Raw genomic sequence first — 24,269 nt, forward strand, 5'->3', positions numbered from 1 at the left:
CAAGCACTTCATAGGGAATTGCTGTCAACTGTAGTTACTGTATTTGTAAGCAAATATTGCACACAGCAATGTCGAACAAACAACAATGAAGTGTGGGACCAATTTGCCTAGAGGATTTCTGGCCAGGATATCATGAGAAATTCTGTTCTCTTTTTTAAACAGAACCATGAGATCTTTAACATCCACCTGAACAGGTAGATGGGACCTCGGTTTAATGTCTCGTCCAAAATATGGCATTTCTGACAGTGCAGTGTTCCCCCAGTATTGCACTGGAGTGTCAGCCGAGAGTAGGCACTCAAAGTTCTACAATCCCACACCGCAGCCCGAAAAATTTAGAAATATTATGGTTTCTTTAATGTTGTGTAACAATTATTATTGATAAATTACAAACAGTGATTTTTCCTGAATTAGATACAAGTGCAACTCAGTATGTAATTAGTCTTATGTGCTACACATAATATTTTTGAAAATGTTTGTAAACTACAAAGTGCAATTCTTAACTATGCAGATGAAAATGAAACCCTGCATCTTGTGAAGGAAATTCAGATGTCAACAGTAGGAAGTTATCTGCTCCATTCAGAGTTGTTACCGTACTTTAATTGCCGCGGTTCACAGTCGACTCCAGGGACCAGGAGGCGTGAAGCTTGTCGGACATCATCACTGTCCACAGAGAAACTTCTGCGATGTTCAGCATGTGCCACAGCCACTCTTATCCATTCCATTAATGGTGGCAATACCAGGAAAGGCCTGTAGATGACATCAAATCATCAGATCAAACACATATCCAGCTTTTTGTATCTGAGAGAATAGAACCAATTAACTTGGTGCTAAATTATCCCGCTAAGCGATAGGAACATAAGAATTTGTGAGGCGAAAGAAGACCAACATCCATCCGGTTTGTCTTCCACCATCCTGGCAGTTGCATGGACCTGTCATGCCCAAACTATATACTGTATCCTGAGAGATTATTGCCTAACAGAAATCTATCTAATTTGTTCTTGAAAGAATCAACATTTTCTGCTTCCACCGTCTCCCTAGGTAAATGTGATTTTATTTGAATTTTTTCACATTTAGGTGTTGCATTATTTTTACTAAACAGAGGTATTTCTTATTACTTATTTCTCCTTACTTTAAAAAGAGATTACGATTCTTTACACAATGGTAACCAATGTGAGCGGTTACTCATTAAAATCTCTTTCAATACCAAACCACTAAAGAGAATTACAATTATTATTTTTAAAAATATATATTAATAGAATTAGACTGGAATAATTACTGACCATTACAATGCGAGAAAGCTGAATAAGCTTCCAGCAATTGCTGGTTGAAGTAGTACAGAATTGGACAAGCAATAGGCCTGACCAGTTCTGACAAATAACTTTTGTTGCATTCTCAGATATCAAACCAATTGGCACCCCAAGCAGAGAACTAGTGAAACTGTTTTCAAAGCAGCGCCAGATCTATTCACAAGACAGATAGGAGACAATAGTTAGGAGAGGATACTTCCAATGCCTGAGCTGCTGAGCCATCAAGGGTCAGTGCTTTGAGAAGTCTCGAAGACGTGATAAAAAAGTATATCAAACGCAAGGAATATTATTATTTGTCTTCACATGACAATATCAATATTTGATCAGATCTCCAGCTCCCAGTTAGATTTAGATTCTACATCAACTCCACGTCACAAATTTTAAACTGGAACCAAGGACTCATAAAGAAAAAAAAGATGCAGAATTGAGGCTCTGTCCCTGAATGTATTCACACCTTGTGTCAAGGTGCTGCTGACATCTAACTCTAATACATTATTTATTGCAGCAATTAAAAATAAGTTTAGCAACAGGCTTGCCACTTCAGACAGCTTGAATTCTTTCTGCCACTTCAGACAGCTTGAATCCTTTCTGTGAAATCTGATTTGAGTACGAAACATCCTTTGAATGTTCACTTTAGCTGCACCTAACACTGCTTCTGCAGATGAGAATTCAATTCTAGATTTATAAGCATGTTACAAGAGATGACTGGAAACGGCTGTCATGAAAGGTTGGACATGTTGGAGAGTTCTCGCTGGAGTTAAGACTATTAAGATGGGACCTAGCATTGATGTATTTAATAGGAAATGTGATGGATACATGAAGGAGAATGGAATAGAGAGTAGGAGAATAGGAGGGATGGGGGGTCATATGGAGTATAAATACTGGCACAGAGTAGTTGGGCCAAATGTACTGTTGGTCATTAAACCTGGTCTTTGACAGCAGATCAAGACAGCAGAACGTTTTGGATTTCGGACCAAATCTTTTGATAGCAAACGATTGATAATCATTAGTTCACCGTGAACAACTTGGGCATCTTAACATAGATGAGTTTTAACACTGCATTAAGCAATCTAGAAACAGAAGGAGGCTATTTAGTCTGTCAAACATGTTCAGTCGACTAAACTAAAATGATGAAAATGATTCAATTAGTGAAATTTTTAATTCATTTCGGCTACTTGTCTACTAAATTTATAAAAAAAGCTTTCTTTGAAATTGATACCTCTCAATGGTAAGGTTGACTCGAGATGGCTCCACGTTGGGATTTTCCCACTCCATTTGTGGACAGTGCATGAAATAGCACAATGTGTACAGTGCCTCAGGCTCCCAGTACAGAGGTCCTTGCTTGTAACGTACAGGGGTACCATTCCCACAGTGTTTAGACTGCAGTGGCTGGAGGTGATGCATTGCACGAGAGACCAGATCACCTGTGCAAAGAAATGAAAAGTACTTTAGTTCAATTTCACACTCTGTATTGGATAAGGTTACATAAAACATTCACTTTACAGTATATTCTGTGCAATGCTTTGAGATGTCTTGAAGACGTGATAAGGCACTATATAAAATTCAAGGATTATTATTATATGATGGAATGAGTAAATCACTTGATTTTTCCACAGTGATATTTGAACTTAACCACTGGCCTCAACAAGTAGGGACTTGCTGGACTGGGTTGGAGATCATGAGTTGGGTTTGCATTCTGTGCTATGTATCATTTCTGCAACTGAAAGGTACTAAAAAAAATCCTTGCTATGGACTGGGAAGGAATCGCCAAACATGTCAAAACATGCTTTCTACAGGTAATTCAGAATTCAGTTTTGCCCATTTTTTAGAAGTTGAAAATTGTGCATTGAGACTTTTAAAAGCCCCAGACCTTGTTCTACAGAACTAAATTGATTGCACTGCAAAGGCGTGGTAAAACACTAAAAAAGAGCTGAAGAAAGCAATCTTCTTTCAACAAAATACAACAACAAATTGAATTTATACAGCGTCCTTCACACGGAGCAGCATCTCAGAGCATTTGTATACTGTTTACTATTCATGGCCAGTATTTATTGCACTTTTTGTGGCGAACCACTGCAAAAGTATAATTTTCGGTTGAGCTGTCTGATCTGAATGCAAACCGTCAAATCCACATTTTCAGAATGCTTTGTGTAAAGAATGTATGACCAGTATGAGATGTACAGCATACCTTTTTCTTTTATTTTATAAATCAGACTGTAATGAGTTAGAATTCTTAAATGCCATTTACTGGAGGACACTTTTATACAAGGAGTTTATTGGCACAGTTGTAAATACTGCATTAGTGTTACTCTTGGGCATCACGGCGTTTTGGTTGGAGATAGCTGTAGCAAGGGGAAGTTAAGTGGGGATGTTCAGATACTCATGTCTTGTGCTAAGTCACTGGATCACTGTTCCACTGGTCCTATGGTGAAGTGCAGGGGTATTTTTGTCTTCCCTCTGTGTCATGCTGGTCTCCCTGTAGGATTTGAACAGAGGTTGGGACGTCCTCTCGACGTGAAAGGTTCTATACAAATGTAATTTTGATGATGTACTTATTCATGGTCCTACAAATGAAGTGAATAAAACATGTTCTCTATCCATATAAATCTCTAAATAAGACCTGAATTCCTGCAGTCACAAAAGGGTTCAGTTTATAAAACTTCATTTTACATCTGCTTCCATTATTGGGGACAGTGGGCTGATGTAATTTAAATATTAGTAATTTCAACAATTGCCTTAATTTTCAAAGGGATTCAACTAGCAAAGATCAACTGCATTCCAGATACCATCTGCTTCAGTCACATGAATATAAACAGTCTTGTTATTTGTACAAGAGCTTGCTATTAACAAATTATATTCTAGAAGTTATTACATTTGACAAAAGAGCAAAAAGACTTTTGATCACATAACTAAAATTACTGTGTACTCCATTGGCTCCTGTTTATGATTTTGCTCATTTGGATGTATTTGTCAGGAGATATTCAATGATTTAATAAACATTATGCTGTGGAAAACATAAAAGGTTGTTGAAATGTATTAAAAGAAGCAAGAGAAGCTTGGGAATAGTATACCCAGCTAATATTTAAATGGAGATGGTATGAGGAACTGCCTTACAAAACTTGGGAGAGAAGCAGGTTAGTAAGTTGTGTTCGCTGTGTTTATGGTCAGTTCCAAGTGATTGGAGAATAACCATAGAGCACTAAAAGTGAGAATATTTACTACTGTGCAGGATAACACCCTTCTCGTTGCCAAAGATCGATGAATGTGCCAAAAAAAATTGGCAAAAAGTACTGGACATGAACATGCATCCCTCACCTACATGACTAACAATTGTCGAAGGTTTCTCATTCGTTTCCACATTGATCTGAACTAACTATAACAATTCAGGTATCAGTCTGACTCAATTGGTAGCACTCTTGCCTTTGAGACAGAAAGTTATGGGGTTGGTAGGGGTCCTAGGAGCTTCTATATTTACAGGCTCTCAGGGAAACAATTGGGCAATTCTTTTTATCTAGCAACACAGTGGTAGTACATGGTGTTCAGTTCATAGTTCCAGAGTTCGAGAGAAGCAGATCTCGAATGTAAGACTGTTTGAAACTTGCTTTAGAATTTGATTCCATGGTTCCTGGTCAGGCCACAAACTGCCCACACCACATTCCAGAAAAAAGACATCATTTGCCAGTATTCCCATCTCTGCAGTTACTCCCATATTCTTCAGGATGCTTGTCAGATCCAGGCTACAGTGTGTGCTGTATTATTTAATGTTCTTTAATAAGGCTTTACTGCTGGTGTCACCTGTATATTTGTTGGATTGATACTGAAGTGCTGTTTGAGCCCCCTATTAAACTTCTGGCTTAAGAATCATTAATTCATGCAGTGCTGCTACCATCATCACAAGATTATCACAATCTTTACAATATTGGTTTGGATGAAGAAGGCCCTTCAGCTCATCTGATTTCATCCTTCCAGAACACCCCCCCCTCCCCATGCCATTCCCCCATAACAGCATCAAGCTGCTTTTTAAATGGATTCAGTGTTCTGGCCACAATCACTTTTCCTGGCAACCTTTCCCAGTTATTGATTACATTGACTGAAGAAACACTTCCTGATTTCTATTCTGGAGAACTATCAGTCTGCATACATCTCTTAGATGTTGGAGAAGTTGGACTACGGAAGAGAATTTTCATTCAGTCCACTGATCCTGTACGTGACAGATATGATAAATATATTTTCTGGTAACATTCAATGCATTAACATTTGGCGACAAGGATGGATGATTCACCGTTACATCAATTTCTTTGCTGATCCTGCTCTATATTTTGACAGAAGGGAAATGTTACTAGGTTTATGATGTTGGAATCTGCCAAAATGTACTCAATTGGTTTGGATGTGCTGTATGCCATCGATTGTTGACCCCATAATTAAAGCTTCTCCTGGCAATATAAAAACTGCAGCATAGCCAAATCACTGACTGAATACAGTCTTTTCCAGCTGTTACTTTTTCTGCAGTATATTATTTTTGTGCCTGCAATATTTAGCCACATCAAAAATGGAAACAGAATAACAGCTGAAAAAAGACTTGCAAATTGTCCTCCAGGCATTGTTATCATGTCAGAAGCAATTTTCGAAGTGAGAGCGAATGATATATTCAGGCCGAGTAAAAAAGGTGAGATAACTTCCTGGTTTACAGACTAGTCAATAAAGGACATCTCATTTCAAGGTGGCATTTACTCCCACTGCACTCCCCCATTTATTCGGTAACAGGAATATGTATTCTACTTCTGATACTGAGGTATTTGTAGCTAATCTGCCAATGTCAATACATTTTTTGATAAATATTACTTTTAAATGAGAAAAATACAGTAAAGCAAATTGTTACATGTTAAATAGGTCAATGCTCACCGGTGTTTTGGGAATAGAGTATCGGACCTCACCAGTGAAATAAACACACACTGTACATCACAACCACAAATAAATGTTTGGTACAACTTTTAAAACCTCTCAAAAAGATAACAACATTATATGAAACTATCTAACGGTATCAAGGCTCATTTTCTGAAGTTTATGTCACATTAAGAAGCATCCCTTTGGCCTTGGATCATTCATAACTCTTAGAAACATTCCACAAATACAATGGTGCAGTTAGACAAAATGCCTTGGTCGGTTTACTTGTAGTTGTTTTACTTACTGAGCTCAGCGATACTTCCCACACGTGTAACCAACAACGACTGCTCGATGGTGCGGAGCTCAGACTGACTGTACATCTGTACACCTCCCGACTTCTGGTGCTCCCTGTGCAGGTTCAGACTCTCGGGCAGACTCAAAATTCCTACAGTAGAAACGAGATTGAAAAAGATTGAAATTTGTGTTCATTTGCGGCTACAATATTGCATTACAAGTATTGTTTTATGATAACTTTCATTATCATATTTAATTCTAAAAGTATGCTGTGAATAAAAGGTTGAGTGGTTTTACTGTAGACCACAATCTATTTCCTGCAAATACTCTACCTTATTAATATACAAACACACAGTCAATTCACTTTACAGTATATTCTGTGAAGCGCTTTGAGACAACGATGTGATAAGGCGCTATATGAAATGCAAGGGATATTATTATTATTATTCAATGGTGAAATTTGGAGTCAGATCTCACATGTCTTGCACTTGCTTTGGGCAAAAGGCAATCATAGGGAAACTGGCCCAAAATATAGTACAAGCAAAATGTAATTCTACTTACCCCACAACAAATTATAGCATAAAGAGCATCAGTGTTTTTCATGACCCAAATCATAGTATTGGGTATCTTGGCTATATATCGTAACCCAGGACTTTTACACTATATTACGGGTGGAATTTTATGCAATATTGGACCCAGGTATTGCCAAGAGCATTGTGTTTATTAATAATAACAATAATATATTTATTTGAATCATTGTTTGATAATCCATTCCTCTGTAAAGTATCAACAGTTCATCAAGTAAACATATTCCGTTAGAATTTTCTTTTGAAATAACATTTTACACAAGTGAGTCCGCTATTCAAAATGTTTTTTTTCGCTTTCAATCTGGGGAAAAAAATACCCACACCATCTGTGATTCATCCCATTAATCCATTTACGTCTGGCACATCTCTGGATCTCTGCTTTTCTAATACAAAACACGGTGGGGATCAATTTAAATTCAAAGACGGATATTTATTCACAAGGTCATAGTTCCAGGTTGTGCTGCCAAAGACCATAGGTGAAGCAATACTTTGAGCTACAGTTGTTTTGACATTGACACACCCCACAGAACAAAATTCAGGCTTGCCTCTTTAAAGAGCCACAGAAACTTCACTAGACAATAAACCAAGTCAAACCGCAATTTGACTTTAATTGCCAGAATCTCATAAAGCTGAAGTTCTTCTGTCCTGCTGTGACTTATCCAGTTATTGCTTTTAGACAATTTTTGGCATTACATCAGTCAGATAAATGGAACCCTGCTGTTTGTTCTACCAGTGTATATGCACTAAAAAAAACATACTGATTCTCATTGTGCTGGAAAGATAAAGTTAAGAGAAAAAAATACAATAAAGCTATCACTTTAAACAAATCGTGATAAAAAAGATAAGATTTAAGGTGTTCCTGAAACACATGAATTTATAATATGAAGCAGTTTCAAATGGGAGGAGCCTGCAATCTATTATGAAAGCTGCTTTTGAGTTTTATTTCAAAATAATGCTATTGCTCATCTGCATCGGTGAGACCTGGGCCTGAACTGAATTGATTTACCATGACTTGAAATTTAGATAAAGCAAACAGATGTCCTACATAGTCTGGTTCAATGAGCAATCCCTTATATTCTGCGCACACTGAAAGGGCAAAATACTAAAAGTGCTGACATCTTATCCCTCAAGTCCGGTACAGTGTAGGAGCTTTCTCCTGTATAATGGTGGCTATATCTTTGCAGTGTTAGCACTGATTTCTAATTGGCACCAGGATGCAATACATTATCGATAAGAATTATGGTCCATATGACTGCTCCCTTTTCATACTGGTGATGCACACCTTTTCTCAAATGTATTAACGTCTTCCTCTAGCTGTGTGTTGCAATTGGTTTCACGTCAGCATTACATTACTAGGAAAACTGTACATTGAATTGTTGCTTCCTTCCCATGTTAGAACTCGCTTACTCATTTCAACGTGGTGTCTCACCAGAAAGCCTTTAATAATAATCCTTGCATTTGATATAGTGCTTTTCACGTCGGGAGGACGTCCCAAAGCGCTTCACAGAACACACTGTAAAGTGAATTGACTGTATATTTGTGGGCAAACGCAGCAGCCAATTGCGCACAGCAATGTCCCACAAACAGTCGTGGATTGAAAATGACCAATTTATTATTGTTTTTGGTTTTGGAGGGATTATTATTAGGCTCTGTGTGGAGTAAGGAAACTTGCCCAAGGTTTCGCCCTCTGCCTGGAATTGAACTCAGGTCTCTCACTTGCAAAGCGAGTGCTCTAACCATTGAGCTACAGGACTCCACATGCATAGGCTCAGGTTGATGTAAAATCAATATTTGCAAACTGGTTAATGACCTAATACCAGTTCTCTCTCATGACATTGAGAATATCTGGGCAGGAATCACACTGCATGCAGATCAGATAAATTGCACAAGTCTGCACATACTCATCACTTTAATCATCAGTTTAAATCACTAGGATCTCCAGAATAAGCAAAGCCACTGCACACTGACACAGGAAATGAGTGAGTATTTTCTATTAGCACAAATTCTGCCTCACCCACTATCTTCATGGAAAACACCTGGTTGTATCTCAAAAAGCACACAAGCAGGATTTATGTGAATCACTTTCAAAATGACGTTGATCGTAAATGACACGATAATCTGTCTCAACAAGGTTTGTCAAACCACACTATGTGTTTATAAACAAAGGAGGCAGGGTTATCAAGCAATGTTTTAAGAAAACATATCCCCTTTTAACATTGGTGCCTGGGTTGAAGTTTAGATTGAAAAATGACAGTATTCAGGTATTGGACTATGATGCCATTACCATAGTTCTAGGTTTTGATGTTTTGTTGATTCACAAACTTAACATTAATGAGAGGCAGGATTCAAAGCATTTTCTTACTGGGGCAAGAACATTTGAGTTATTCACATTTGCACTGATCTTTTAACAAATGCACAAAGTCATGGTTGAAAGCTGCAGCAAAGCCAATCATCTGACGTCACTCCTAGAAGGTGTGGAGCGACACAGCAGGAAGGTGTGGTGAACTGTAGGCTGCACATTCATTTGTTCTCTATCTGGGTTATTTGAAACTATACAGTGAGACTCAGACATTGTGATAGCAACTCCTTATAGGGCTTACTAAAATTGTTGCTTTCAGTTGAAAAAGGCTTTGGAAATAGACTACTTTCCTCAAGACAGTATCAGGAGAATAGAGATCAATGAATATGTGGTAATGGTTACAAAGAAAATCTGACCAATTGAGGCCGAAATGACATCATAAATCATGAAATATAAACATGAGTAATTTGTAATAGCAAACAGCTATCTGAATCTCAACAATTTTTTAAAATGAATTCAGTGCATATCTTTTAAACAATGCCCACCAGGGAAAACATTGGCATATCTTACTGAGCTTGGGAGAGGCTTAGGGAGGTATTCAAGTGTGCAGCAGTGATTAGCTGCAATGATTATTGAAAACTTCCACACTGAAATATTCAAAACTGTGATATAAACACTGCAATTATGGATAGAAGTTCATTCCTGAAATGTAAAACTGTCTGGTGTTTCTGTAAAGGAATCAGGAATGGGAATGCAACTACAAATAGGTATCAGCCTGACTCATTTGGTAGCAATTTTGTCTCTGTGTCAGAGTGTTGTGATTTCAAGCCTAACTGTTTGTTGTGAGTTCAAGCCCTACTTGGGGAGTTGGATCTCATATAGTCCAAGGTGACACGTCAATGCAGTATTGGGGTGTGATGAGTTGTTCAGATGGATATCAAAGATCCTATGGCACTATTCAAAAAGAGAAGGCAGTTTCTCCCAGTGACCAGGCCAACAATCTCCCAAATAAAAATGGGTGATTAATTTCACGGCTTTTTGCAAGTCATTGCTGCGTGCATATCATCTGCTGCGTTCACCCACAAAACACACAGTCACTACACTTTATAGTATATCCTGTGAAGCGCTTTGAGACATCCTCTTGACGTGAAAGGCTCTATCCCAAATGCAACAATTATTATTATCATTTATTGTTATAAAATCCCATGAGGTAAGGCACTGTACGAAATGCAACAACAGCAACAAATTGTATTTATACCATATACTTCACACGGGTAACATCTCAAAGTGCTTCTGCAAGGATTTCTATTACATTTATTATAAATACATGGTCACTACGCTTCACAGTAAAACCTTATGAAGCACTTTAATGCGTCTTGATAATGCGACAAGTTGTTATATTATGTGCAAGGATTTATTAATATTAAAGTAGTTACTTGGCCATCGAGGGCAGCACAAAGAATTTACCAGCTTTTTCCACTCTCCTATAAATAAACAGTTGGGCCTCCACTGTCTATCTACACTCACCATTGGAGTTGAACACAAAATGAACAACACTGAACATATAAAAGTACTTTAGCGGTTGATGGATATGGAACTTATTTAGCCTGCATTTCAACTGAAATGCTTCCTTCAGTCTGCTGCCAGTGGGTGTAAACCACAAGCAAATTTTGTTTCACTTGGCACAGATCCAAACTTAGACAACTAAATCTTTGAGCTTGCTGCCTGGAGTTACTTAATGACAGATGAAACTCTGTGCTACAGCTTAAGGCTTGTCTTCATCCCAAACACTAGCTCATCTACCGCATGGATAATGTTAAGGGCTATTCCTGTTTTTCAAAGCTTTCATGTGCTGAATTCTGCCCAGTGTGCTTCAATAATAAAAAATAATAAAATACACGGAGTATCAGAAGTTCCAAATTTCCATCGTAGTGAGCCTCAAAGAAAAATCCTTAGTGTATTAAAGGCAGAATCAATTTAGGGGCTTATTCTGTTGCATTCTCTAAATACTCTATTTATAACCACACTTTTAACATACAATTCATTTGATGGAAATTTCAGTTTGAAGCCAAATTGCCTAAAAATACAATTTAAAAGAAAATCTGTTGTTCATTTATAATGGACAGAAGCGATTTTGCTGTGCTTGTGCTGTATCATAACGATTACCCAGGGAGGTTAGAAGAAAAAAAGATTCCGATTGCATCAAATCCAAAAATATATTGATTCATTGACATTCCACTTGCCCGTCACTTTACACAAGTATGATTTGAGCTCTCTGCTAAGAGAAATAGTTTGGGAAACATGCCAGTTCAAGCTGCCATTTTCTTCGAACCCTAATACGCCCCGAAACTCTGGAACGCTCTCCCTCAGTCCATCTGCCTAACTCCCTCTCTCCCTTTTTTCAAGTCCCATCTGAAAACCTTCCTTTTCAACCGCGCTTACAGCCACCTCCCCCCTCCCTCACCCCACCTGCTCCAGCTCGAAGTCAGGCTCTGCCACTGTTAAGCGCTCTGAGACACTAACCCTCACCCTAAGTTTTGAAATCTTCATTTAGTTTTGTTTAGAGAATGATGTGGTGCGGACCTTGGAAGCTATTTGACAAATTTAAATAATCTAAAATAAGAAAGTTGATTTTTGACCTACTGAACTAAAATATAATTATGAAAGATTGAAAATTAAAACATTTTAGACCATAGGCATGATAAAAATAATAATATTAATCCTTGCATTTGATGTACATTGTTGTGCAAATATTTGAACACATGAAATACAAATTAATACAAATTAATGAAATACAAAAAAAAACCTGTGCAATTCATCTGATCTATATACAGTGCGATTCCTGCCTAGATAATCTCAATCTCATGAGCAGGAACTGGTATTAATTAGGTCACTGACCAGTTTGCATGTACAGGTTTCACATCACCCTGAACCTTATGCAAGAGGGTAACATTTAAGTTGTTACAACACCACTGAAAAATTCCGCACGAAACAGCCCAGTAAATTGCAGCAGCACAGAATGGGAGGATGTGGTTCATGCAGCAAAACTAGAAACCTTGGCAAATTACGCAAGGTTACTAGAAACATGATTTACCCTTTACTTCATGCATGTCCACAACTGGAATTGTTTTGCCAGAATCCCACATTCAGTTAATTATGGTTCCGATACTTGTACATAGAAGCCACAGATCTAAATATAAGCTTATAACGTTGAAACCATGTTCAGCAAATATCTACACATAACACGTGAGGTGATAAGCCCATTAGTCCACAGCTTAGTTTAGCAGCACTCCACTTTACAATATTGCTACATTAGAGTAAGCAGTCTTGTCCAGTTTTATCTCCAAAATAAATTAACATTGACAACAAAATATTCAGTGAATTCACTTTACAGTATATTCTGTGAAGCACTTTGAGACGTCTTGAAGACGTGATAAGGCACTATATCAAATGCAGGGATTATTATTGATAATAATTAATGTTTGACACGAACAAAGTTTCCCGATAAAAAGATTTGCTAATGTAGTTTGTTTTGCATTACAGAGCAATCAATCAGGTGCTTATCACAACAGAGAGCACAGTAACTGGAACCCCTCATTTTTAGAAGCACTTCATGGAATCTTTCACTCTTCAATTCACAAAGATCTTTCAGGATTAAAAATATGCCCATCTTTCATTTGTTTAACAGACGCAAATCTATTTCTCTAAATAGCTGCTAAATATTAAAATGTCAAATTCAAGATGTATAGAATCCATAGGACATTTAGCTATTTATAGTAGTATAAATATTTCCTTTATTTCCTTAGAAACCTGGTGAACACTAAGATTTTTTTAAAAAGCTTGAGCACTTTCCTCTCTCCATAGATGCTGCCTGACCTGCTGAGTGTTCCCAGCGACTTCTGTTTTTGTTTCACTTTACAGTGTATTCTGTGAAGCGCTTTGAGATGTCTCGAAGACGTGAAAGTTGCTATATCAAATGCAAGGATTATTATTATATAATTTTTTTAACTTTAGTTCCTTCAATTAATCTTTTATTCTTTCCCCCAAACAAATGGAAAAATAGGCCACGCTCCTGCTCTTGGTTTTTAACCAGCAAATCCTCCTGAAAGTCTGCATAAGCAAACCTGTGGTGAAGACAGGATCCCAAACAGTCGTGGAATGAAGTGACCAATTTATTATTATTTCAGGAGTGAATTGAGAAACTCAGAATGAATTAGAACAACATATAAAAATTAAAAACAAGAAGAAAAGTACCTTGTCAATAAGTAAAATCATCTGTCACGAAGCATTGAAAAATAATGCTGGAAGCTTGTGGCAAGAATTCCCACAGTGAGGTGTTAAACAACCCTACTGTTTTTTGTTAAAACATCAAACCCAAAGGAGATTACACATTGGTGGGTTTGATATTCCACCCGAGTCCAGATTGGCTCTATTTATGTAGCCTTTTGAAAAATTCTTATATATAGCCTTAAATTTAAAGCTAGTTTTCTGTTAGTTATTTTAAAACCGCAGAAAAATGACCTCAAAGTTGAGACCAAATTCAACAATTCGCCACATTCTGGACCCTCTAAAATACTACATAAATTGAGTAAATCTAGACCCAGGTGGAATATCTCCCCATAGGGTTGTTTGAGATTTCTGCATGCTCCTCCGTGGAACTATAAATGCTGTATTATCACAGCTGAAGGAAACAGTCTCCAGGAAAGAAAACAAAAAAGAAATAAAAAAGGAAAATGAATCCAGAAAGAAAACCAGGGAACACCAGTGGTGGTTCATTTAATCACCTCATGTAAATGAAGAAGAATGTTGGTATAATAAAGCACTAAACGGAGGAGAAATTCCACTGGGGTAAAAACATACTCTATAGCATTTTAGAGCGTGGAGAATTTGGCACATTCTCAAATACAGTCTTAATTTTGAAGCCCGTTTACTTTGAAGAAGTTATACAATAAATCGTGACCCAGGTGAAATTTCTGGTTATATATCACTCCTTAAAGTGCAATTTGCAAATCAAAGAATATTTAAGTTGTATCCGTTTGATGGTCATACGTTCACTTGTGTGTACTGTGGGTTGCACAGTAAAAAAATAAGAAGTTAGCTGTAAGTAGGCATGTTGGGCTGAATGTTAATAGATTGGAACAGACTTGTAAACATAAAATGTAATAGACTTGTAAATTGTTGGCGTTGAATATCAGTGAAGTAAATATGATGAAGAAATAAACTGCATTTCAGAAAAGGGACAGGATTAGAAGTGAATGTATAATGAGAGGCAGGTAGTTGAGGAGGGTGATAAACTCCAAAAGGACTTTATGGGCTTCAGAGTCCTTCCCTACTCCTTATAATCTTACAACTTGTACTGTACGCTTCCATAAAATTGCAAATTTGGGGAACTTTGTGTTTGTAAAAGATATAAATATTGGTTCCAAATTAGTCTTAGCATCGGTATTGCAGGGGAAAGATTGTTAGTTTTGACAGGCATTTGTCAAAAGTTATTTTCCTTCCTTTCCTGTTCTCCACAAGAAGTGCCCTGGGACTATCCAAGGGCAAGCGTGCTGACTCCTCTCAATCTGCTGCTAACACTGATCTATTGCTAGCCATTAGAGGGAAGGCAAGATACATTCTTTGGGTCTTTTTGTGATTAAATAGCCTGCTGACACTTGCTGACACTTGCTGACACTTGCTGTCACATGAAGAATGACCTCTTGAATAAGATAATATATAATAATAATAATAATCCTTGCATTTGGTATTGCGCTTTTCACGTCTTCTCGACGTCTCAAAGCTCTTCACAGAATATACTGTAAAGTGAATTGACCGTATATTTGAGGGTGAAAGATGCTGGAAAACAGAGGGGGGAACTGGAACCCGGAATAAATCAACAGCTTTAGCAGATAAAGAGGGGAGAAAATAGTAAAAAGAAATGAGAAGATGAGGGTAAATTCTCCCTCAGTACACTTAGTGTTAAATTTGGTTGGTGAAGTTAGATTTGAAACAAATCTTTAAAAAAATAAAAACAGCATTTTAAACACATCTAAAGATACTGATTTGAGAAAATTAAATTGAATAGTCAAGGACCAGAGTAATTTGGGATTCTTTTCCACCAGCTCTGGGACCTTGGCTGTAATCCACGCCAGGCTGATGGGATCAACATTTTCATTTGACTGTGCTGAAGGCATCTGACATGAAAGTCTGAGCAGCACTGTATCTGTCTAGTGCCTGGTGGACTTGTGTCCACAATTCAAAAATAATTCAACACAAACGAATAACCTCACGTAGAAAAGTCTCCAGTAGGTTTGTAAACGAGAAGGAAAAGGTCATTTTCTGAGGTTACGGTTCTGCATCTGTCCTGTGTTATATCTTTCTTGGCATAGCTTTATATCATTGGCTGCCAAAAATGGAGAGAGATTTCATTCCTTAGCATTGATGTCACTTTGATCAACATTTACAATTCAACAATATGTAAATAGAAAAGAATTGTACCAGTATTTATTTGCGTGGTGGACCATCACAAATACTTACGCTGATTTAAGTTGCAGAACTGAAATGCTAAAGAATTGAAGCACACCTTGCACGTGTAATCTGGATCATATATAATATCAATACTGCGATCAGAGACTAACTGATCTAATCTCAGTGAGTGGAGCTGCCCTTGAGCGAAGCCTTGCAAGTAAGGAAGAGTTCAGCCAAGAACAGTAGGAAGAGTTTATTTTTCACATTGTGCAGAGGGTCAAAGCCAAGATGCCACAAAGAAACAGAGCTGTAGTGGTAGTAATTAGAACACCATTCATCCCTTCCAAAGTGCCAGTCCGAACAGAAGTGAAAACCAGAAATACTCTCCAAGGTAGTCTGAAAAACATTACCATGTGATGCCTATTTACTGTTATACACAGAATCTCAACACCACGGCACTGCTCTACACTACTCAGCCATCTGTACTTTACAGAAATCAAAAAAGCAACACATGGCTCTGTGGAATAAGAAAGTGCTTGTTTGCTATCTTTAAGATCATTTGGCTGGCTCTGAGGAATTCTGAACACAAGATATAGCAATTCGATTATAAAAATATTCAGACAGTTATATGGCATGGAACAATGATCAAACTGTCAAAGTAAGACCTTATTTATTCATCTTGGTTAGCTTCTGAAAAGATAGATCAATCCTTTCTGCTAGGATTACATGGGAAAATAACTCATGCCTGATCAGCATGCTTTTCATTTAAATTAGTGTCTCCTTTTATGAGCAGGTTATGCTCAATTTGAGCATGACTGTTTGGTAGCAGTTTAGAAACACAGATGTTTTGGGAGAATTAGTTATTGAAGTCATTCCTTTGCTCTAGAAACACTTTCCATCTCCTCTCCATTGATGTTTACTGTGTATGAAATAATATAGATGCTTTTGCCCAATTAAGCTATTCCAACTAAATGTTTTTCATTCCCACCAGAGCTGCTCAATCCATAGCAGGAGTCGCCCCACAACAATAAGAATGATCCTTGCATTTGATATAACGCCTTATCACGTTGTAGAGGTGTCTCAAGGCGCTTCACCGGATATACTGTAAAGTGGATTGACTGTTATGTTGTGGGCGAAACACGGTAGCCAGTTGCACACAGCAGTGTCCCACAAACAGCCACGGAGTGAGTGACCAATTTTATTTTGGGAGATTGTTGGCCAGGACACCGGGAGAAAGTCCCTTCTCTTTTCAAATAGTGCCATGAGATTTATGCCATGGACAAGAAAAGCAGGGTGGTCGTTTACAGTGCTACTGCATCCAGAAGTGGAATGAAGACCCAAATCGGCACTTGGTGATAAGAGAGGTCCTGAGGCAACAGAGGTGCTTTATTTATACTGCTGTGCTATCCTCAAAGCAAGGGCTGATTCCCAAAGCAGCACACGATTCAAAGTTCTAGTCCTCTGTCTGTTCAGGTTATTGAGTTCCTAATTTATTGTAATGAATGCTGCTAGGAACTGGGTTGGAACAAACCAAACTGATTTTAGGATGACCGTAGAAAATGGACTTTCATCATAGTACTAGGGTACTTTGATACGAAAGTAACTTCTAACTGTATGGACAATGTGGTTAACTAATGAAATCTCCCATTTTGCTTGGCTTGCACATGTTAAGTATAGGATTTATACTGTGTTTTACATGGTTAGATACCTTCTACCCCATTACGTCTACCACCTTCAGCAGGAACAGTAAGGAAACGCATCAGTAAAAAATATCAAACATCATACACTCGGGTGCTGGGCCACAACTAAACGTAGTGACCTTGCCCATGTGTTTTGAATAGCTATCAAAGCAGCAACTGACTTGCTTTGCAGCTGGAGAGGGAGTAGAAGGGAGGAAAAACGATTTACTCACAGCTACAAATTGTTTGATACAATAGAATTTATTGTGAAATTCTACTGCACTGCAGTTACTAATCATAGCACTCTAGAGTTCTAAGCTGTAAATACATCTTCCCGCTCCAGCAAACAACATTTTGAGTACGGTTTTGCGCAACAGTTAATTACAACATGCTCTTTATATTTTGAGAGTGTAGTATGTTTAAAAGATTGAAGTACAACATATAATTGCAAATTACAGTTCTCTATGATAAAATGTACTGTATAATCTGGATGAACTAGATCATTAGGAGTATTCCCAAAACAAAATTAAGAAAACATTATTTGGTAATGATGTTTTTGGATCTCACAGGACAATTCGCAGCTTGTCTGGTTTTGCCTGACCTTGAAATAAAATGAATCATCAAATCAGAAGATACATTTGAATGCGAAGACTGTGCACAGAACTGCAAATCGCCTACATTATTAAATATAATTCTTAGATACATCAAACGGTTGCAAAATAGAGTTAAAAAAAGTCAGTCTTCTGTTATCTTCGTCTCTGTCTCTTCTGTTCATCACACCTCTCGGGTGTATCTGACCACTAATACCTATTAATTCTTTCCAGATGGGGAAACACAAAACTATCCTTGAAGAATAATGACTAACAGTCAGTCCAAAGTGTATATTTTCCTGACTAATAGATCTGAACACATCAGTAACATACGTCAGCAGTCTAGACATAAGGGTAAACTATGGCTCTGGAAAGAGTTACAAATGCATGTTTATAAATCATTGTATCACTCCTTATCAGATCAATGGGAAGCTACGTTCACCTGCAGAAGAAGAAACTATAAAACTAATGATAGTTCTCAAAGCCAGAACTCTAGGCCAAGCACATGAAACATTCTGTCACCATCTGGTAGCCAGGTATTATGCTTTGGGGGAAGAGGGGCTAATTTTTAGAAGGTTAAGCATTTACAATATATAGAAATTCAGTCCAATGGTTCTTGAAAAGAGTTCCCTTTTCCAAAGAGATGTAACATTTATGACATTATACTCGTATTTAGAGGCAAGAGTGAAAGTTTCCTTCTATATACATAATGTATCAGCATTGAACGGAAATAAAGTACAACAATGTGAAATCTACTACATAACCTCCAAATAAAATATTGCAAATGGTACAGTGGACAAAGTATATTTTATATTTTTCAGTACATTTCTTGTACCAAATATTTTTGCATTTACTTCTAAACACAAATCCAACGCAAATTTGTTTTCATTCTCTCTGCTGTGTAAAATTTCAGAAAATTCTTTGATAGCACCAACCTTTTTCAAGTGTTTGCATTGAACTAGTTAATACGTGACTACAAAGAGAACAAGCACTGGACAAAACATTCCTTTTAGCCTATCGATTCTTCCTTTGCAGGTCCTGAGGATCACATAGCCACAACTTAGATTAGATAAGTAAACTATAAATTAAGTTCCAATCACTGTTGGCATTTTTGTATGCATCTGTCCTCACTGTAGTAAAGGACAGCACAAGACGGCACATGTTGATCAAAGTGAAGGAGCAATACAAGACAGCTATATTTTTGACTGAGTAACATAAATCAAGAAAATAAGATTTTGTGTTCATTTGACAATATGGAAATAATAATAATAATAATCATTGCATTTGATATAGCGCTTTTCACGTCTTCTAGACGTCCCAAAGCGCTTCACAGAATATACTGTAAAGTGAATTGACTGTATATTTGTGGGCGAACGCGGCAGCCAATTGCGCACAGCAATGTCCCACAAACAGCCATTGATTGAAAATGACCAATTTATTATTGTTTTTTTTTTGGAGGGATTATTATTAGGCTCTGTGTGGAGTAAGGAAACTTGCCCAAGGTTTCGCCCTCTGCCTGGAATTGAACTCAGGTCTCTCGCTTGCCAAGCGAGTTCTCTAACGATGGATCTTATGCGTTCATTAAGTTACATTAAGTTCCGTGTAGAATATCATATAATAGCATACAACAACAAAATGCGACAAAGTTACATTTGTATAGTGCCTTTCACGTCGGGAGGATGTCCCAAGAAGCTGATAGGTAAGAGAACACAGTATCAGAAGGCAAGATACATGGTCATAAGGGAAATGGAAGACAATATAGAAAAATCAACACTTGCGTTTACCTGTATCTATACTGTATTTATATTAAAAAGTATATTTAAGCATGTGTTCCCAACGCACGCCCTGGGGTTCCCAAGCCTTGGTTCTTACTCCGAAAACTTTCCAGAATTAGGTAAGCAGTTTGCAGCCCTCCAGGGAGAGAGTGCGCATTCCATTCCAACAATCTTTCCCTGGAGTTTCCACGTGTAAGTGGGAATTCTCAGTTTGGTTTGGAGACTCTTAAGCATGGTGATGGATTTCCACATGTGTCGGACGCCCAGCTGACCAAAACAAAGACAGCCTTCAGCATGTCAGCAAAATATCTGATTCAATTTGAACGTAATAAAATCATCCACTGTACTTTTCCATCTTTACAGTCTTTTCTTCCTTTACCTAGCAAGGCTGTGATCAAAATACTTACTTCTATTTGTTTAATTGCTTTAAAGTGATATTATTGTAAGTGGTTGTAAGCTGCTTAATTGTACAACAACAAGATTACATTTTGTATAGCGTCTTTCAGGTCGGGAGGACGTCCCAAGGCGCTGGACAATGTCCAGCATTTCAGACCCGAGCTGGGGTCAGGGAGGGAGAGGGGAGGGGAAAGGGAGTGACCGATGGCATGATCGAAAAGGAGGGTTTTGAGGCAGGACTTGAAGGAGGCTAAGGAGGAGGTGAGGCGGAGTGTTTGGCAGATGGAATTCCTGAGGTTGGGGGCAGAGTGGCTGAAGGCGGCCTAAGGGGTGAGGTAGTGGCGGAATCGGGTGATCTTACGAAGGTGAGGGAATACGCTACTATTCACTAGAAATAACAGCATTGAGTTTATGAGATACTTGAATGGGAACGATGACAGGAAATCCAAAGGCGCTTCAGCAGCCATTTCATAAGTGAAATAACTGAGAACTACAAGTAAAACGTGGGCAGATGTGTGAGGAATGGAAAGTTTTTAACCACATAGTCAGACGTGATGTTTAAAGAGCTTGATTGAGGCTTCAGCTATCTGTGATTTTAGTGTGAGATAAGCACTGAATTTCCTGCCCATTGACGAATAACAATATATAAACACACTGTATTGTTTCCTCTGCTTTCTTCTCTTTTGACCATTTTATGATTGTGATGCTGTAACCTACAAGGGAAGCTTTCAGGTCATCTTGAGTTTTTGACCCCCTCGTTTTTGACTCACTGAGCGGAAAAAGCGATTGACGTCAACCTTGTCAAATCCTTTCATAATTTTAAAGGCCTTTCTGGAAGATGATGATGCCAAAGCGTCTTTTTTGATTCCGCTTTTAGTTGATTAGTTTCAATTTTGTTCTCCCCATTTTCCAGCTGAGATTCTCTCCATGTCCTCCTGCATTTGGGAGGCAGGTGTACAAGCACAAAATTCCCCCAGAGCCCTACATACAATTGCAGCTCTGTGATTCTGCAGGAAGTCGACTCCTTGTGATGTATTTTTATTTAAAACTCTTTTTAAACATTGTGTGCCCAATTCAGAGTGAGCTGACAAAAGGACCTTTGTGGGCAAAATATTCATCCAAATATCATTGAAAACACAGGAATAAAACACTATTTATGAGCAAATGTATATCTGACTAGATTCAATTGTTAAGTAAAGATTCAATTGAATGAAAGCATTGAACTCAGACTGAATAGAATCCAAAAAAGTGCAGGTTTGGCCCATCATATTAATAATTAATGTGACCCTCCTAAGGCACAGGAAATTTAATGGACTATTTTGTCTCCTACAAGTAGGTCAGCATGAGAGTAATACCTTCTGATAAATGGACCACAATCATTGAGAACATGGTCATGGACCCTGAAAGGCAATCTAAAAATAGAAATTTGAATGGTAAATGATGGTGCACATACTGACTGAGCCATCAGAACTCATGGAAAGAATGCAAGTTAATGACTTCTGCAGAAAAAGCAAACAGTAATTCTCGGGAAGTACTGACTGTTTCATTATCACTTCTAAATTGAATGAAATGTTGCACCCTGCCAATGTGTGGATAAAAACATATCAGATAGTTTATCAGCCACTAAATAAATTTGTGCCACAAATTATACCAAAAATTTTCTGCAACCAGAAGAAAATCAATCCCAGTGTCTTTATTTTCACAAGCAAGAAACAGATAAGGTAGAACTACATGTATATGTGCACTCAAAAAAGTAGTCAAGTATCCGAGAAGGTCATCCCATATTCACCCAAAGTTTTGAAATTAATCAGATTCTGTTAGCAAAATGTCAATGTATTATTCCCAGCATTAATAAAAATAACATGGGTTTTGTAATAGCTTGTCACTCAATCCAATACATTCTCTTCAGACTGCAGAATAAAGTACCCAGTGGCAGACAGTGTTTTAAGAATAGGAAAATTATATATCCAATGATACATATATCAATCGTATTGGTACTGATAGAAAATTAGATAACATAGGTGCAATTGAAGGCACAGGGGATTATAAAATTACAACAGTGTTTTGGATGAAGAAGGCCCTTTGCCCCATCAATTTGATAGAAACTGTGCTTACATCTCTGTAAAATGTGATAAAATTGTGTTTAATATGTGATAATGTCTTCAAAATTCTTCACACCAGTTAACATTTTAGTATTTTGATGATAGGCTTCCTGCATATGAAGTTGCACATTTTGCTGCTAATGTAGTTTAATATGTTTTTAACCATTAAAAAAAACACAGCCCAAAATATTTTATTGACGTTGCAAAAATACAATACAAAATTACATTTGTACGGTGCCTTTCACATCGGGAGGATATAAAATATAAAATAGCTTATTTTGAAAAGTAGTGATTATGTATTTTGTAGACAAATAACTTCTCATCGAAGCCAAACCAAAATTAAACTGCGAAAATCTCTATTCCATCTTCCACCTCTATAGCATAGTGATCATTTGGTCCATCTCCAAGTTTTCATTTTAAACCTCTGAATGCATCTGAACTCAAACCAAACAATACTGGCGTGGGCAACGTTCCAATGAACCACCCAGTTCAGATGAACAGATTGTCTAGCTAGATGTTATGTGGTCATTCCTAACCTCCACTGCTTTGATATGCTTATTGCTTAAGTAACCTCCAGTAGGAGGAGAGTACCAAAGGACAATTGCACAGTATCTTTCCCAAGTGGGGCACGCTGTCTAACAGCAGAGCAAAGAACTGACAAACACAGTCACATATCCTGTCCTGTACATCCATGTGATGGCACCCTCTAACATTCAAACAAACTCACACTAAAGGTTTTCACTGTTAACCATTTGTGCACAATATTCTCAAGCTAAATAAATTACAGAAAGTGGATTGCAGAAATAACCCAAGGGGACTGGGTCTATTTTCTTTACTTCTATCATAAATTCCTGTGCCTCTGGGACAACCGGCATGTTTGAAACTAGCATTAAGATGAGCTGAAGATCACTACCAGGTTTATCCTGCTGCTAGCAATAAGAGATTTGAAATGAGAAGCCTGACTCAGATTCCCACTCCCAATTGCTCCTGCCAGGGGCCAGGGAGAGCTCTGTGTGTACGCACATCTAGGTTATATGCAGTGATCCACTAACTAGTGTAATTTTTAAGGTCTGGCCATATGACTGGCTCTTTAACAACATTGAAAGTTTGATTGGACAAGAAATTTAAGGGACCATTTCTGAGCCGAGTGAAAAGCGTGACTGATATCTTGCTCAAACGTTGTCCACAAGGCAGTCTTTACTCCAGCTGAATGTACTTTGTGATTGCACATCTGAAACAACATCCATCCTGTGCTTTTTGTGTGAAAAACCCAACGTAAGCTAGAAATTAATTATTGAAATAGAACTCGAGTCCACTGCGTCCCGGCATATTGTTTGCTAACCTTTTAGTTAACACCAGATTATTTTCATGTGGTTTCCATTTCCTATGTTTTTCTCTTTGTCACTACAGCCAAACTCAATCAGCCAATCAAATGCATGTTGAAGGCCTTTCCCCCACCACCACAGAACACATTAACGTGTAGCAAGTCAATCATAACAACAGCCAACAGCTCCAAGAAATGGTCCTAATTATGATTCTCGCCTATGAGTAAAAGCACATTTCTGCTTCATTAGCATTCTACTTCCCTGAGCACCGGTTCATCAATTAACTCCTGCAGTCGCTGATACTTTTTAAGACACAGCAGCGTTTCAAACTGCCGGCAAGAGGCTTCAGCCTGAATACCACAAAAATTGCTTCTTTTTCCTGGTATAATGGCATATGTTGAAAAGGAATATTATCTTTAGCTGCATACTTTTCACAACTGTTTAGTCTAAAATTCCACGCTGTATTAGGCTGGACTTCACCTACAGAAAGTCTATACATAACATCTGTACTCCAGATGGCTTGGCCTAATATTAGATGAATGCTGCATGCTTTTTCTCAATCTCCTTTTCGCGTTTGAATA

The 24,269-nt window shown here is 37.8% G+C and overlaps 1 protein-coding gene across 1 annotated transcript in view; it reads right to left on the bottom strand.

Moving 5' to 3' along the window:
- Positions 1 to 24,269, bottom strand: part of btbd11b (BTB (POZ) domain containing 11b) — a 66,983-nt gene that overhangs the window by 13,947 nt on the left and 28,767 nt on the right. The window contains 3 exon segments of the mRNA XM_042334838.1: positions 595 to 747; positions 2,527 to 2,731; positions 6,496 to 6,636. Of these exon segments, the coding sequence (XP_042190772.1) occupies positions 595 to 747; positions 2,527 to 2,731; positions 6,496 to 6,636 (499 nt within the window).

The sequence above is a fragment of the Callorhinchus milii genome, unplaced genomic scaffold (genome assembly GCF_018977255.1).
Source record: "Callorhinchus milii isolate IMCB2004 unplaced genomic scaffold, IMCB_Cmil_1.0 Scaffold5, whole genome shotgun sequence".
In the NCBI taxonomy this organism is placed as follows: Eukaryota; Metazoa; Chordata; class Chondrichthyes; order Chimaeriformes; family Callorhinchidae; genus Callorhinchus; species Callorhinchus milii.